Source organism: Sorex fumeus, unplaced genomic scaffold (assembly GCF_029834395.1).
Source record: "Sorex fumeus unplaced genomic scaffold, SorFum_2.1 ptg000061l, whole genome shotgun sequence".
Taxonomy (NCBI): domain Eukaryota; kingdom Metazoa; phylum Chordata; class Mammalia; order Eulipotyphla; family Soricidae; genus Sorex; species Sorex fumeus.
This window is the reverse complement of record NW_026606118.1, coordinates 54,666,324-54,681,899: the sequence shown is the minus strand read 5'-3', so window position 1 is coordinate 54,681,899 and position 15,576 is coordinate 54,666,324. Positions and strand designations below refer to the sequence as shown.

Here is a 15,576-nt window from a genome sequence, read left to right as displayed (position 1 = left end):
CCATCCACTCATCCAACCTCACAGGCATATCTGTGGGTAAAGGGAGAGAAAGACCTTTTATTTAATGTTGACCAAACTTTACCAGAGTTAAACAAATAATCTTTCCCTTTAAAAAAGAGCTTAACAGGGCCAGAGAAACATTACAGTGGGTAAGATGCTTGCCCTGCATGTGGCTAACCCCAACTCAATTCCCAGTTGGCATATGGTTCCCCAAGCACCACCAGTAGTAAGAGAATTTTATGTTGTTCAAATGTGAACTTGAATGTGTCAGTGAATGGCAAGGCTTAAATAGAAAGTTAGATATCCAATTTGCTATTTTGACCCAAGAGATGATACCCCATGAGGCAGGGTAAGGTTATTTGAGACTTCAGTTTACTTCAGCTGCCATTCATAGAGCACCACAGATTGTGGCTCAAAAATAAAAAATCAAAAAGAAAGAAAGAAAATAGAAAAAGAAAACAATTGAATTAGTCTCAGAGTCACTGTCACTGTCACTGTCCTGCTGTTGTTCATTGATTTTCTCAAGAGGGCCCAGTAACAACTTCATTGTGAGACTTAGTTGTTACTGTGTTTGGCATATCAAACACATCATGGGTAGCTTGTCAGGCTTTGCCGTGCAGGCAAGATACTCTCGATAGCTTGCCGGGCTCTCCAAGAGGGGCGGAGGAATCGAACCAATTCAAATTTAGTTCAATCATGGCCAACAATGGGCATGTATAGGCATGCACACAGTGGTGAATATGATATGGTTGATGAGTGCTTTCTCTATGGAATGTGAGAACACCCTGACCCAGAAGATAATCTTATGAGGCCACAACCACCGAGATGGAGGTAAGCTCTGAGGAAACGCCACTCAAAATGACAGGATATTTTCCAACAAAGATGAGGAATTAGTCAGACAGATAGATTCCTCATTCCTCCAGAAGATGCTCTAGGCAGAGGAATCATCATAAAAGCACCTAATTTGTGGGAGCTCAGTATGCCTAGCAAATTGTGAGTGAAAGAGTGTGGAGGGAGATGAGAAGAGACGCTTTTAGGTAGTTTGGGACAGGAGAAGACACCTCATCCATGATGTTCAAAGGTGAACTTGAATGTGTCAGTGAATGGTAAGGCTTAAATACAAGGGTAGGTAACCAACTTACTGTTTTTACCCAAAAGATGTTGCTCCATGAGGCAATGGTTACCTAACTTTATATTTGAGACTTCTGTTCACTTCATCTGCCATATACAGGGCCAATTAGGATAAATCCCAACCCCCCACAGGACACTGCTACACAGAGGAGCAAGACGTAGCCCCTTACCTCACGGAGCTGAATATCTGGGAAACCTACCCTTTTTTTAAAAAAATTTTATTAGTGAAACACCATGAGGTACAGTTGTAGACTTATACATTTTTGTGCTTGGATTTCAGTTATACAATGATCGAACACCCATCCCTCCATCAGTGCCCATTCTCCACCAGAAACCTATCCTTTTGAAAAAGGAAGAAAGGATCCACCCTGGGCTACTCTCTATAATCCCATTCCTTAATATTATTGGTGGCCCCACCCTAGTCAGTTGATGCTCTTTTCCCTAGTGATTACACTGCTCACTTTCTCCTAGTCACCATGTTTGGTTTGGCTTTTATGTTTATTGACATAGCAGAGCCTGATATATTATATGGATGAAAAATCACAAAAGTAAGTTGGGGAGCTAGTTTGAATAAATTAGCTATGGGGACATTGTTTCTGCAACAGTCACTTGTATTTTTTTTAACACCAATCACTGGGTAAATCCTCAAGTCCTTTGAAACTGATTTTCCTTCAGAATACAAAATAAAAAAGAACTCAGATTGCTGGCTTTCTGCCCAACTTCAGAATGTTGATAGGAACCTGCTGAGAATTGAACCCGGGTTGGCCACGTGCAAGGCAAATGCCCTACCTGCTATGCTATCACTCCAGCCCCACAACAGCTCTTCTAAAAAAGTACAAATGGCTTGAAGTCCTACTCTAATTCTATCTGTAGGCCACTAAGGCAAGTCTTCTTCCACCTCCACTGCCAAGAGGATCCTGGGAGCAACTTAGCCCCTCTATCCATCCATTCAGTCATCATTGGAGTAGCTATAAAGCAGATATATGAGAATGGATTAAAAGCAGACTTTAAGTGTTCAGAGCTATAGAGAGGGATAAAAGCCTAAAGAGGTAACGATAGTGTTAACTAGTAGCACTGTAGCACTGTCCTCCCGTTGGTCATCCATTTTCTTGAGCGGGCACCAGTAAAGTCTCACGACAAATTATGAGACTTGTTGTTACTGTGTTTGGCATATTGAATACATCACGGGTAGCTTGCCAGGCTTTGCCATGCAGGCGAGATACTCTCGGTAGCTTTCCAGGCTCTCCGAGAGGGATGGAGGAATCGAACCTGGGTGGACCGTGTGCAAGGCAAATGCCCTACTCACTGGAAAGCAGACAGAAAATAAAACTACAGACAGATATCCCTAATGAACAAAGATTCTCAACAAAACTTTCGTGAACCCAAATCCAACAATTTATCAAAATTATTGTACATTAAGATCAAGTGGATTCATCATATGAAATAATACAATATAGCATATGAACAAAAGAAAGATTGAAAAAATCAAATAAATTAATAAATAAATAAATTTAAAAGAAATCTTTGGTAATATTTACCATACATTCATGATTTAAAACACTCAAAAAAGTAGAAATAGAGGAATATAAAAGCTATTTATAACAGACCAACACTAACATCATTCTCAATAGACAAAAGCCAAAGCCTTCCCTCTGAGATCAGGCAAAAGGCAAGAACTCCCACATTCTCCATGATTATACAATATAGTTTTGGAAGTCTTCATTTCAGCAATTAGATATGGCAAAGAAATCAAAGGCATCCAAATTGGAAAAGTTAAACTATCACTATTTACTGATGACATAATAATATACATAGACCACCCTAAATACTGCATTTAAACTCTTAGAAACAATAAGCCAATACAAAAAAGTAGCAGACTGAAAAATAAATACAGAAAAATCAGTTGTATTTCCATATGCAAGTAACAAGAAGAGAGTGAAACAAAAGACAATCACATATAAAATAGTGCTTAAAAACACAACCTAGAAATCAATTTAATAAAGGATATAAAAACATTTATACACTGAAAACTGTGTTACTCTTGAAAGAAATAGGATACCACGAAATGGAAACATATATCATATTCATGGACTGGAAGAATTAACATTAAAATAACCATCTTACTCAAAGCATCATATAGATTCAATGCAATTCGCATCAAAACTCTACTGAAATTGTATGGAATCATAGAACTCACAAACACCAAAAACAATTCTAAAAAAAATGAGAGATATTCACGTCCCAAGTTCAAATTTTACTTTAAACCTATTGTAATCAGAACTGTGGTACTGAAATAAAGATTCTCGGACCAATGGAAGAGAATTGAAAGCCCAGAAATAAAACCTCAGATATACAGATTTATTGTTTAGTCTAGAACAAAGGATCTGGGGGCATAAATTTCAGTAGGGAAAAGCCTCTTCAACAAACAGTGTTGGAAAACTTGGATAGGTGCATGCAAAATAATGAAACTGGGTCCCAATCTCACACCATACACAAAAGTCAACACTGAGTGGATTAAAAACCTCAAGATTAGACCAGAATCCATGAATACATACCCGTGCGCGCGCGCGCGCACACACACACACACACACACACACATGCACGTATGCACAGGTGCACACTGTGGGAAAGATATTCAGAACTATCCAGGATATGGGTCTCAGAAGTGTCTTCAATAGTTTGACTCGTTAGCAAAGGTAACAAAAGCAAAAGTAAATTGTCTAGATAAAATTTAAAAGTTTTACGTTATAAAATAAACAGACTAAACTCAAAAACACCCTAACTGAATTAATATTTGTACAAAATACTTACAAAATACTTCTAATAACGAGCTAATATCCAAGATATAAAAAGCACTTACAAGGTTAGACAACGAAAAATCCAATGACCCTGCTCAATAAATTAATTAATTAATTAATTAATTAAAATAAATAAAGGAGGGCCAAAATGAGCAAACTTGTCCTGAAAGGCAAATACGCACAACATAACCAGTAGACAGATGAAAATGGTGTTCAAACATCACTCATTATCATGGAAATGCAAATCAAAACGACAATGTGATGTCATCTTACACCACTGAGAATGGCCAATATTAAAAAGTCTGGTAACATTTAGTGTGGGTAGGGACTATTTTAAAAAAGAAAGGAATCTTCTTGTATTGTTGATGGAATGTTGTTTGATTCAGCTCATTGGAAAACAGAATGAAACTTTCTCAAAAAAATTAAGAACAGAGTTTTCATATAACACAGTGATTCACTACTTGTCATCTATCTCCCTGAAGCAAAAATATTAATTCAGAAAAATATATGCACAGCTATATTCATTGCAACATTTAAGTACAATGGCCAGGATATGGAAACAAACCAAATGACAGAAAGATATATGCACATCTATGTTCATTGCACCACAATACAATACCCAGGATATGGAAACAACCCAAATAAAATCTGGTGAGTGCTTGTGCAGTTTTAAGTAGAAACCTTGCAGATTGCTGAGGCTTGGATGAAACTACTGAGCATCACATTAAGTGATCTAAGTAGAGGGAAAAGAAATACCAGATGATCTCAATCATCTGTATTATATAGCACAACAAAACAAGGGACTACACAGCAACAGACAATGACAAACCTTTAGATCAGATTATAAAATGTATATTAGCAATAGGGGCTGGAGCGATAGCACAGTGGGCAGGGCATTTGCCTTGCATGCGGCCAACCCTGCGGACCAGAATTTGATTCCTTTGCCCCTCTCAAAGAGCCCGGCAAGCTACCGAGAGTATCTCCCCGGCACGGCAAAGCTTGGCAAGCTCCCCGTGATGTATTCGGTATGCCAAACACAGTAACAGCAAGTTTCACGATGGAGACGTTACTGGGCCCGCTTGAGCAAATCGATGAATAACGGGAGGACCGTGACCGTGACCGTGATTAGCAATAGATGGTGGAAGAGAAGAATAAAGCGGTGGATAAGAAACAACCTAAGGACAGTGATGGAATGTTAGATACTTTAGAGGTGTTAAAGTACAATAACCTGGTACACACCCAAACCAGGAATGTTAACAGTATTGTAACCATGCTACTTAAGCTATAGGAAAAATAATTAATAATGCTTTGATATTTTAAGTAAAATAGATAAAGAAAGAAGAAAGGGTCCTAGATTGAGAGTCCAAAACCTGAACCTGTTAATAATTTTTCATCAGGCAGGGAAAATAACTTGCTTTTCTGGGTTTCAATAGTCCTAGGATTCTGTAGATTTTATACTTCTAATTTATAAAGCAATCTAGCTCCTTTGAGCCTCATGAATAAGATGTTTAAATAATATTGGGCCTTGACTGTGTTCCCAGAACCCTAGTTAAGAAGACATCATGACACAAACAGAAATCTTTGTTCAAATCTGCTTATTGTTCCATTGTATGCTTGGCTGGTTCTATGACAGGGCACTGGCACATGCAACATATTAAGATTTGTGTCCTTTCAGAAATGTTTCCAAGGACATACTTTGACATGTTCTTATGACTCCTGTTAGAGCAGGCTGTTCCTAGGCCTTGTGAAACAAACAGAATGCCTCTTTTCCAGGATTTCGGCTATTTTGGGATATGTAATTAATATCCAGTAAACTAGTCAAGGCTAACTTAGGCCACACAACCATTTATTTATTGGAAACTGTGCTAAAACAACAATTATCAAAACTTTGAATCCATATATCCACTTTCCAACATAAAATAACTAGGTGCATATAGATGATATATAAATCAGCATTGCATTGACTAGATAATTTTTTTCCCACTGAAATTTGCCTATATGATGTCAGGGATCTAAATGTTTGGACATCTCCAGACAGTCAGTTGAATGCATAAATCATTTAAATAATATTATTCTCAAGTACATTTATTTAATTATTTGTTTGGGAGCCACACCCAGTATTCAGAAGTTATTTTTAGCTCTGGTCAGGAATCACCTCTGTCTGTGTCTGGGACCATAAGTGGTTCCAGGAACTTAAACTGGAGTTGGCTGCAGGCAAGGCAAACTCTTTCCTGCTATAATATCTCTCTAATTCCCATGTACATGTATTTAAGTACTTATACTAATTCCTAGAAAGCAAATTTAGTAGTTATCTGTTGGGTTCAGCTCTACATTATAGATAGGAATACTTTCTAAGTCTGCTTCTCTGTCAGTCTAAACATTTATTCGCTCATCATAACTTCTTCCAAAACTTTGTTTTTATTTTATTTGTCACTATTGTTTTGGGGGCCATATTCAGAAGTACTCTGGGGACCACATGATGCTGAGCATCCAACTTCAGATCTTCAACATGCAAGGTAAGTTTTTGTTCCACGAGATCCACGTCCCTAGTTCTCTAATATTTTTACTCTCGTGTCTTTGGGATAAAATCTAAGATCCTTACTTTTTCAGCAAAAATTATACTCTTAGAGTTGGGGAGCCAGCCTGGCCGAGCTGGGTTCGATTCCTCCGCCCCTCTTGGAGAGCCTGACAAGATACCGAGAGTATTCAATAAGCCAAACACAATAACAAGAAGTCTCACAATGGAGACGTTACTGGGCCCGCTTGAGCAAATCGATGAACAACAGGAGGACAGTGTGGACAGGGTTGGGGAGGTAGCTCACAGTGTTGGAGCAAACACTTTTTGCATGCAGGAGTCCAGGTTCAATCCGAAATACGTCTAGCATTAACCTGGAGTAGCCCCTTAGTACCACCATTTGTGGCTGAAATAACAAAATAAAAAAGATTTAATTTTTGCACATGTACATCTTCACCATCTGTTTTCACATACTTTCTCTCCATTCCTGTTACAAAACTGACAGGCTAATAGGTTTGTTGTATACATATACATATGCCTATCAGCTTTGCCTTTGCTTCAGCTGAGCGTATTCTCTGCAACATTGGCTCCTAATTTGAGTCATATCCCAATAACAAAATATCTTCATTTCCCTCATTTTCTTAATGAAATTTTAAAAAAAGTATTGATGTAACGTTGATTTACTTTCTTGGGATTTTATAATTTATCACATGCAATGAAGAAGATTTATTTGCTTCCAAGTCAAATGGACTAAATGCACTGCAATGAAAATTTCCAAAAAGAATCTAGGAGACAAGGGAAACTATTCCCATCAGATCTCATCCCAGGAAAAAGTCCCAAGTCCAAGGATGTGGTAAAAAAAAGGAGGTGTGGACAGGAAAATCTATGGATCAGCATTCATTTTGTTTTAATTGAACATCCCTATCAATATTAAATTTAAGTCTTTATTCACAATAGATCCACACATATTACATAACCCATATTTGTTTGAAAATTGAACTAGTATGTTACAGGAAGAGAATAGAATTTACCACAGGGTGGGAGGGTGGTGGGAGGTATGGGAAGACCTGAGAAAATGGTGAAGGTAAGTGGGCACTATGGTGGAGGTACAGTATTAGGACATTATATGTACGAAACTATCATTAACAATACTATACCTCATGATGCCTCATATAAAAATTTTTATTTCAAAAATACACTGTACATAGCATGAAATATAGAAAATATTAACATTTAAGAGAACTAGATAGAATTAAGATAATATATGTCATATTTTTTTTTCTGGCCATGCACTTAACAAGCTTTCCAGGTTTAATTTGTGTCCATGGGGAGCACTATGTTTGCTTGGTTTTGAGGTTGACACTTCTCTTTGGACACTTACCATATGTTTTTACAATATATCACTGTATCACTGTATCACTGTCCTCCCTTTGTTCATTGATTTGCTCGGTCTCATTTTGAGACTTGTTGTTACTGTGTTTGGCATATTGAATACATCACGGGTGGCTTGCCAGGCTTTGCCGTGCGGGCGAGAAACTCTCGGTAGCTTGCCAGGCTCTCCAAGAGGGGCAGAGGAATCGAACCCGGCTGAGCCGGGCTGGCTGTGCACAAGGCAAACGTCCTACCTCTGTGCTACCGCTCCAGCCCCCCCCCCAAAAAAGAGAACTAGATAGAATTAAGTAAAATCAATTGTAAATAGTGCTTGATTTTTTTTTCCTTTGTGGGTCACATCCAGAAATGCTCAGGAGTTACTCCTGGCTTGCACTCAGGAATTACTCCTGGCAGTGTTCAGGGAACCATATGGGATGCCGGGGATCAAACCTGGGTCAGCCACGTGTAAGGCAAACGCCCTACTCGCTGTGCTATCGCTCTGGCCCCAATAGTGCTTAATTTTTTAATTTGAATTATAATATTTCCAAATCCCACAAATTATGTTAAATATCTTATTTTGGATATGGTGACTTCTGCAAGAATGTTAGTCTCCTAATGACTATTGCTGACAATTCTGTGGTACTTTCCACTATACCGAGCCAAATTATTAGGAGGCCCTCCTTGAGAACAAAGATTCCAGACTGTGAGTCTAAGAAACATTAACTAGAGCTGTTATGTTTCCTAACTTGAGGGTGTACCATTTACGGACTCTGTGAACAGTACCTCCCAAGCGTGCCCAGTGCACAATCTGTGCAGTTTGGCATGGGGAGGCTGGGGCAGCCTGATAGTGGCAGGTGCTTTCCAGGGAACAGCTTTCATGTACACAAAGGGTAGAAAAGAGTGAGTCTCATTCCTATTGGTCCTACCAACACCCCTGAATTTAGAGCTCATAATCATTATCAAGCACTCTTCCAGAGTGCGTCATAGATGGTTCCATACATGCGTACCCTGATAAAAGCCATATAGCTTGCAATCAAGCTGCAATTAAAACCTGAGAAGGACTGCATACCAGATTAAAAAATGGGTTCAAAAAAGTTTCATGAAAATTGTTGATCGTGGGGCTGGAGAGATAGCACAGCGGGTAGAGTGTTTGCCTTGCACATGGCCGACCCGGGTTCGATTCCCATCATCCCACATGGTCCCCTGAGCACTGCCAGGAGTAACTTCTGAGTACAGAGCCAGGAGTAACCCCTGTGCATCACCGGGTGTGACCCAAAAAGCAAAAAAAAAATGGTTGATCGTGATATTTTCACAATATTACACTGGCTATATTTGGATTAACTAACAAATTTTTCTTGAATTTTCACTAATTATGCTTAAACTAAACACACAAGCACACATATATATATATATATATATATATTTGTTTGGGGAAAAATAAAGTTGACAGGGCTTGGGGTTTACTCTAGGTTCTGAACTAAGGGATCACTCCTGGTGAGGCTTGGTTGACTATATGGGGTGACAGGAATCAAATTTAGGTTGGTCATAGGCAATACAAGTGCCCTACACACTATACTAATTCTCTGGGCCCTAAGACCTATTGTTTTATGGTGGTTAAAATTCATCCCAATAAATAATAAATCAGATTCCTATATATCAAACATTTATTTGGTTTGGGGGACCCTCACCCAACCAGGGTGCTCAGGGATTAAACTCAGGTCAGCTGCATGCAAGTTGCATGCAGGGGATAGTATACTCACTATAATATCTCTCTTGAATCTTATATTGATCATTTATTATTTATATACTTCTTCTAGGCAATTTGCATAAATTATCTTCTTTAATATCCATATCTATCTTAGAGAACTAATCATTATAACAAGCATTTTTCTAGTAAGGACTTTGAAGCTGATAGAAGCTGAATGGTATAACAGAAATAAAGTTGCTAGTACAGTTTGCTTGTTTTAGAATAGTTTTGTTTTGTAACTATACCCAACAGTGCTCAGAGTTTATTCCTGGCTTTGCACTCTGGGATCAATTCTGGTGGGGCTCAGAGGACCATTAATGGGGCCATGGATGAAATTTTGTGTCTTGTTTCTTGGACAAATGTCTTGCCCACTGCACTATCCCTCCAGGTCAACTCTTCCAGTTGACAATAAATATTGTTTTACAATATATACTGCTTTCCATAGTCAAAAGTATCAGTTCTATTGGTCTTGTGCAGGATAATGGGTATTCATTTGAACCATTTTCTTTGTATCTTCACATTATTTTTCTTCCCATTCATTAAACAAAGTACCCAAATTTTCTATCATTGTTATATGTCTATCTCTCCTTTCCTTTCTTGTTCTCTCTATTTATGTCTGTTCCTGTCTCTTTCTCTACATACATAACAGATGCAACTAAAAAGATGTTTACAACTGCCTCAATTTTGACAGAAAACATCAGGACAAGTTTCAAAATCTACACGCAAAGTTTCGAACCATTAAGTTATATTAGAGCATGGATGCAACTCTCACTGGAGACCCAGTGTCTTCACTAGTTCTTAGTCAGTAATCCAGAATAGATCTTTTACTTCTTCTTATAATCTTCAAGAATTGTACTTCTGAGGATTGGAGAGATATTGGTTAAGGTCTTGCATTGCATGCAGCTTACACAGGTTCTATCTTGAACACCCTAGATGGTCTCCTGGGTCCTGCAAGGAGAGTTCCCTAAAAATATTGCCCATAGCAAGTTCTGAGCAACTCTGGATTAAGGACCCATTTAAAAAAAAGTATTTCTGATTTTTCTCTCAGGATAGTCATTTCTACTATGTGCAGCTTTTATCTACTATCTGGAATCTGCTATGTAGTATATTGCAAATGCTGGATAGACAAAAGGATAAAACAGGGAAGAAATAAGGAAAAGCTGATCTGAATAACCATCATATGCACCCAGAAAAGAGGTCTGTAATTGGAATGGTAAAAATATTATCATTCACACAATAGCTCTGATCAAAACCCCCTGTAGTCAAAATTGGTGTTTTATTGTTTTAACTCCACCAAATCTATCAACAAAGTGTTGGGCTCTCTCTTCCAAACAATCCTAATTCTACTTTCTGCACCCTCCACTGCTGTTACCTTAGGCCAACCTGCCAAATTGTTCTATTTGCTTCTGCCCCTTCTCTAATGAGGCTTGTCCAAAAAAGATAGACATAATGTTGACTCCCATCCACTTTGTGTAAAGTGACAGTTCTTCCAATGACTCACAGGACCTGGCATGGCTGGTGCCTACTCTACCTTGCTGTCCATCTCTCCTGATTTCTTCCCTCCTCTCTCCTTGCATCACCCTCAACCACCCCCAACCACCATCTACTTCATTTTGGGAAGCAAAATAGTGGCTCCCATACCAGTCAATGTCCTAATCCCTAAAACCCAGGAATGCTACTTTTGGTGGCAAAAGGGATTTTGACATTACGGATTTAATACTACACACTGTTCATCGATTTTGCTTGAACGGGCCCAGTAACATCTCCATTGTGAGACTTCTTATTACTGTGTTTGGCATATTGAATATTCTTGGCAGCTTGCCAGGCTCTCCGAGAGGGGCGGAGGAATCGAACCTGGCTCGGCCGGGCTGGCTGCGTGCAAGGCAAATGCCCTAACTTTGTGCTATCACTTCAGCCCCTGTAATGTGGATTTAATAATGGGGGAAATATTCTTGTAGACCCCCATCTAATCAATGGGTTCCTTAGAGAAGGGAGGCAGATCTAGGTCTGAAGAAGAAAACAGAGTGAGCGAAGGATATAAGGCATGGTCCCTAAACAAAGCATACCATACATCTCTTGATGCTAGAAAGAAGGAAAGGGATTTTTACCAAAGCCTCCAGAAGGAACACAGACCTGGTGAATTTTAGGACCTTAAACTCCTTCAGACCTCCAAATCTGTCAGAGAAGACATTTGTTCTCACTCACACAACATAATTTGTGGTGATTTTGTACCCAAGTAGCAGGAAATTGAAACATCCATTATCTTGTTTTATGTTTCAATGTGGGAAGGTCTCCCCCGTGGTACTTGGGATTTTGAAGTCACTCTGGGGAGCACTCAGCCTCACAGTGTCACCTGAAAGTTCAGTTCTTGGGTCGCAAGTTGCTCAGAGCCAGCAGCATTCAGGGGACCCTGCAGTACTCCAGATCAAAAGCAAATCATCATGCACACAAGGCATGCACTCCAGCCCTTTCAGCCCCGGTATATATTTCTTTATGCCACCATTGCACAGGGCATAGTCTATATTTACTCATTTCTTTGCCTATCAGTTGTCTTTCCCACTACAATGCAAAATTCAGGGGAGCCAGTATTATATTTTCCTTGCCGTTGTAAACCCAGGGCCTGGAACAGGAACAATTTGTTGAATGTATACAGAAACAATACTGTAGCACCGTAGCACTGACTTCCCATTGTTTATCAATTTGCTTGAGCGGGCCCAGTAATGTCTTCATCGTGAGATTTGTTGTTACTGTGTTTGGCATATTGACTACATCACGGGTAGTTTGCCAGGCTTTGCCGTTCAGGCGAGATACTCTCGGTAGCTTGCTGGGCTCTCTGAGGGGGCGGAGGAATAGAACTCAGGTCGGCCATGTGGGCTGCGTACAAGGCAAACACCCTGCTCACTGTGCTATCACTCCAGCCCCCACAGAAACAATACATTTTTATTAAATAAGTTAATGGTCAACCACCTAAAACAGCTGAGGCTCTATAGAATTCTGGTTGATCATATATAGTCATAAACAGTGTGACAATTTCACCGACTTGTCTAGAAGAGGTGGATACTATACACCCATGAATACAGGTTTAGTATGTGCGGCCCAGTGATCTACACCTAAACAGCCCAGAAGAGCAAGAACCCCAGGACTGAAAAGCAAGAAGGCATTCTAGGAATCCGAGTCCAAAGCAAGAGTTCTTGCACCTCCTCTGGAGAGCTGAGAGAAAAGAGGCTGAGCAGACTGTACACACAGCCCCAACTCTCATGCAAGCTGAGCACTCCAGTCTTACTCTGTTTTACATGTTGCATGTCCATTCACACTAAATGAAGATACCAGGAAGGGGCAGGAAGGGCAGGGGTAAAAACAGAGATTATAGATGCAACTCTATTCATTGAATCCTGCTTAAGATCTTGAAAAAGGAGTTGACCACAAGGGGCTGAGGCAGTTGGTACATTTTAAGTTCTCGTAATTACCATAATTATGATATAAACAAAGAACACAATTTAAAGAGTTAATAAAAACCAATATTTGCTTTAGGGAAATACCTAGAAACCTAGAAACCATGCATTATTAACAAGCAGTTTTTCCAATTGCTGGTACCAAATGGAGATGTTTTTCCTTGGTACAATCTGTTTGGTTCAGTAGAGAGCTTACTTCTAATGAAATCAACACTTGTCCAAATTTACAAATATTGTCTTGATGTGACAATAACACAACAATGTATCATCTTGCCTGTTGCATGAAGCTCCACAAGGACTTCTATCCTGACTCAAATATATCTAGTTCTCACATTTAGAAACCTCTGGGACCTGAGAGACTAACAGAAGTGAATTAAAAATAAAGGCTGGAAGGCTGCTTGCAGCCTCTCCTAGCCCCTCCACACATACTTCTGCATCCCCTCTTGGAATCCCCACAGCATTCCACTAAGTCCTTTAGTCATCCAGATTTACCATATGCAAGTCTATTTCCTAAGTCGCTTTGTTTATTTCTTAAGGACAAGGGTACTGTCTTACACACCCCTTTGTCTCTCCTCTAAAAGCTCAGCACAATAGCCATCAAGGTGTGTTGGATACCAAAGACTCCGTTGGATGTTTATTTAAGGAATTAGAATAAAGGAGACAGAGTTTACCCAGAAAATAACTAAGAAATAATTCAAAGTAAAAGATAATCTTGCTCTAGGGGCTGGAAAAATAGTACAGCAGGTAGGGAAGTTTGCCTTGCATGAGACTTACCTGGGTTCATTCCCTGGCATCCCATATGGTCCCCCTAATCACCACCAGGAATGATTCCTTAGTACAGAGTCAGGAGTAAGCCCTGAGCATTGCTGAGTGTGGCCCCAAAAACAACAGCAAAAAAGATAACATTGCACTAAGTTAACAAAGAAAATGTCTTTGTTTCAAAGAATTTATCGGAAATGGAAAAGAAGAAATGAGTATAAAGTAGGTTTTTGTAAGTTCATAAAGTAGTTTATTAGAAAGAAGTGGCATGTTGTGGGGATATTTGGTGAGAGCTTTCTTAATTATACAGATGTTTTTGCAGCCCAGAAATATTTTTATATATTGATTATATTCATAATCATGACGTTCATTCTAATTCAAAGATCAAACCAAAGTTCTTAGATTGAGTATTAAGAGCACTAACATCAACAATGGCTTTAAGATCTTTCTACTTTGATAATCATTTTACTCCATCATGTAATTCAGTTATATCAGGACAAAGGGCAAATTCCATGTCAGGTAACATTTATTGACCTTATATATGCAATATCTGTGACCTTCGAAACATAAAAATTATTCTAGCACCTATCTTTATTGATTTATCCTGTAAGTCTTAGTTTCATTTCTAAAGACATTGTCGATGAAAGAAATGTAACTAGACCGAAAAATATATTTAACATTGGTCAAAAAAGTAAAGATTCCAGCAGCAATTTCTGCTCATTCATAAGAGAACTCTTGATCAATGCATCTCTAGTATCACCAGTGTTATATAACAGTCAAAGCTTTGACACATGTACTTTCTAATGTTTTTAATGTTGAATATTGCTGAAGAAACTCTGAAGTGACTCATTCAGTCATTCCTCATCTTAAACTGCATAGCGAGGCTCAAGGAACGTGACTCTGTACATCTTTCCCTGGTTATTCAGAACAAAATAAAGCACTAAGTAATGCCATCTGCACAGTGAGTGGTCTCTATCAGACACAGGCCTTACCTTCACGTAGAGATGAATGTCAGGGTTTAAATAATCTGATTCATTTTCTTCTATGTAATCAGGTACAGAATAGCCAGTGGGGGCATCTCCAATGGCCGAGAAAGCCCTGCTCTCCTGGATGGTGAAGGTTGAATGAGACAGATCTTCTTTCATCATTAGACTCCCATTCTCCTGGTACTCCTCTGGGCCAGATTTCTTGTTTGATGTATTTATTGTTGAGTATAATTCTTCCACCACGGTGACCCCATCCTCTTGCGTGGCTCTTTGTAGAAGATCTTCAGTCTCAGAAGACACTGCATCAGGCAGGAGGTAACCTTCTTCTTGTTGGGAAGAGACTAAGCTGTTCTCATCTCCAACAGCATAAGGGGACACAGAATCATACTCATGGGGTTCTTGCTGATTGACATAAAAATGGTTTTCCGATCTCTGCTCTACATGGATGACATCATAAACATCAACTTCATTTTCTTCTTGTTCTGGAACATCATATATTCTATCTTTTTGGATTGTGTCATATATTCCGCTGTAGTCTTCATCACCCATGGTTAGTGATTTGATTTTTTTGCAGGAAGACCTGAGTATATCCAAAGCAAGGAAAGGGAGAGAGGATGCTGCCCTGCCCTGCAGAGGAATCAACTGGTGTTTCAAACACAGCAACTAGCAACACCTATCAATGACAGGTCTCTAACAATCATTTACAGGAGTCTCTAATCAGCAAACCACAAGTCCATTGGACACAAGATAAAGCTTACACACTCACTTAACTCCTTCACTACTAAGAATATTTTTTACTAGGTGCTCATTGCCAGTA

General features: G+C 39.1%; 1 protein-coding gene across 1 annotated transcript in view; it reads right to left on the bottom strand.

The window, feature by feature from the left end:
* Positions 1-15,308, bottom strand: part of CLIC5 (chloride intracellular channel 5) — a 165,054-nt gene extending 149,746 nt beyond the window's left edge. The window contains exon 1 of the mRNA XM_056126136.1: positions 14,766-15,308. Coding sequence (XP_055982111.1) covers positions 14,766-15,308 — 543 coding nt within the window. The remainder of the gene's footprint in view (positions 1-14,765) is intronic.
* Between the last annotated feature and the right edge of the window lie 268 nt (positions 15,309-15,576).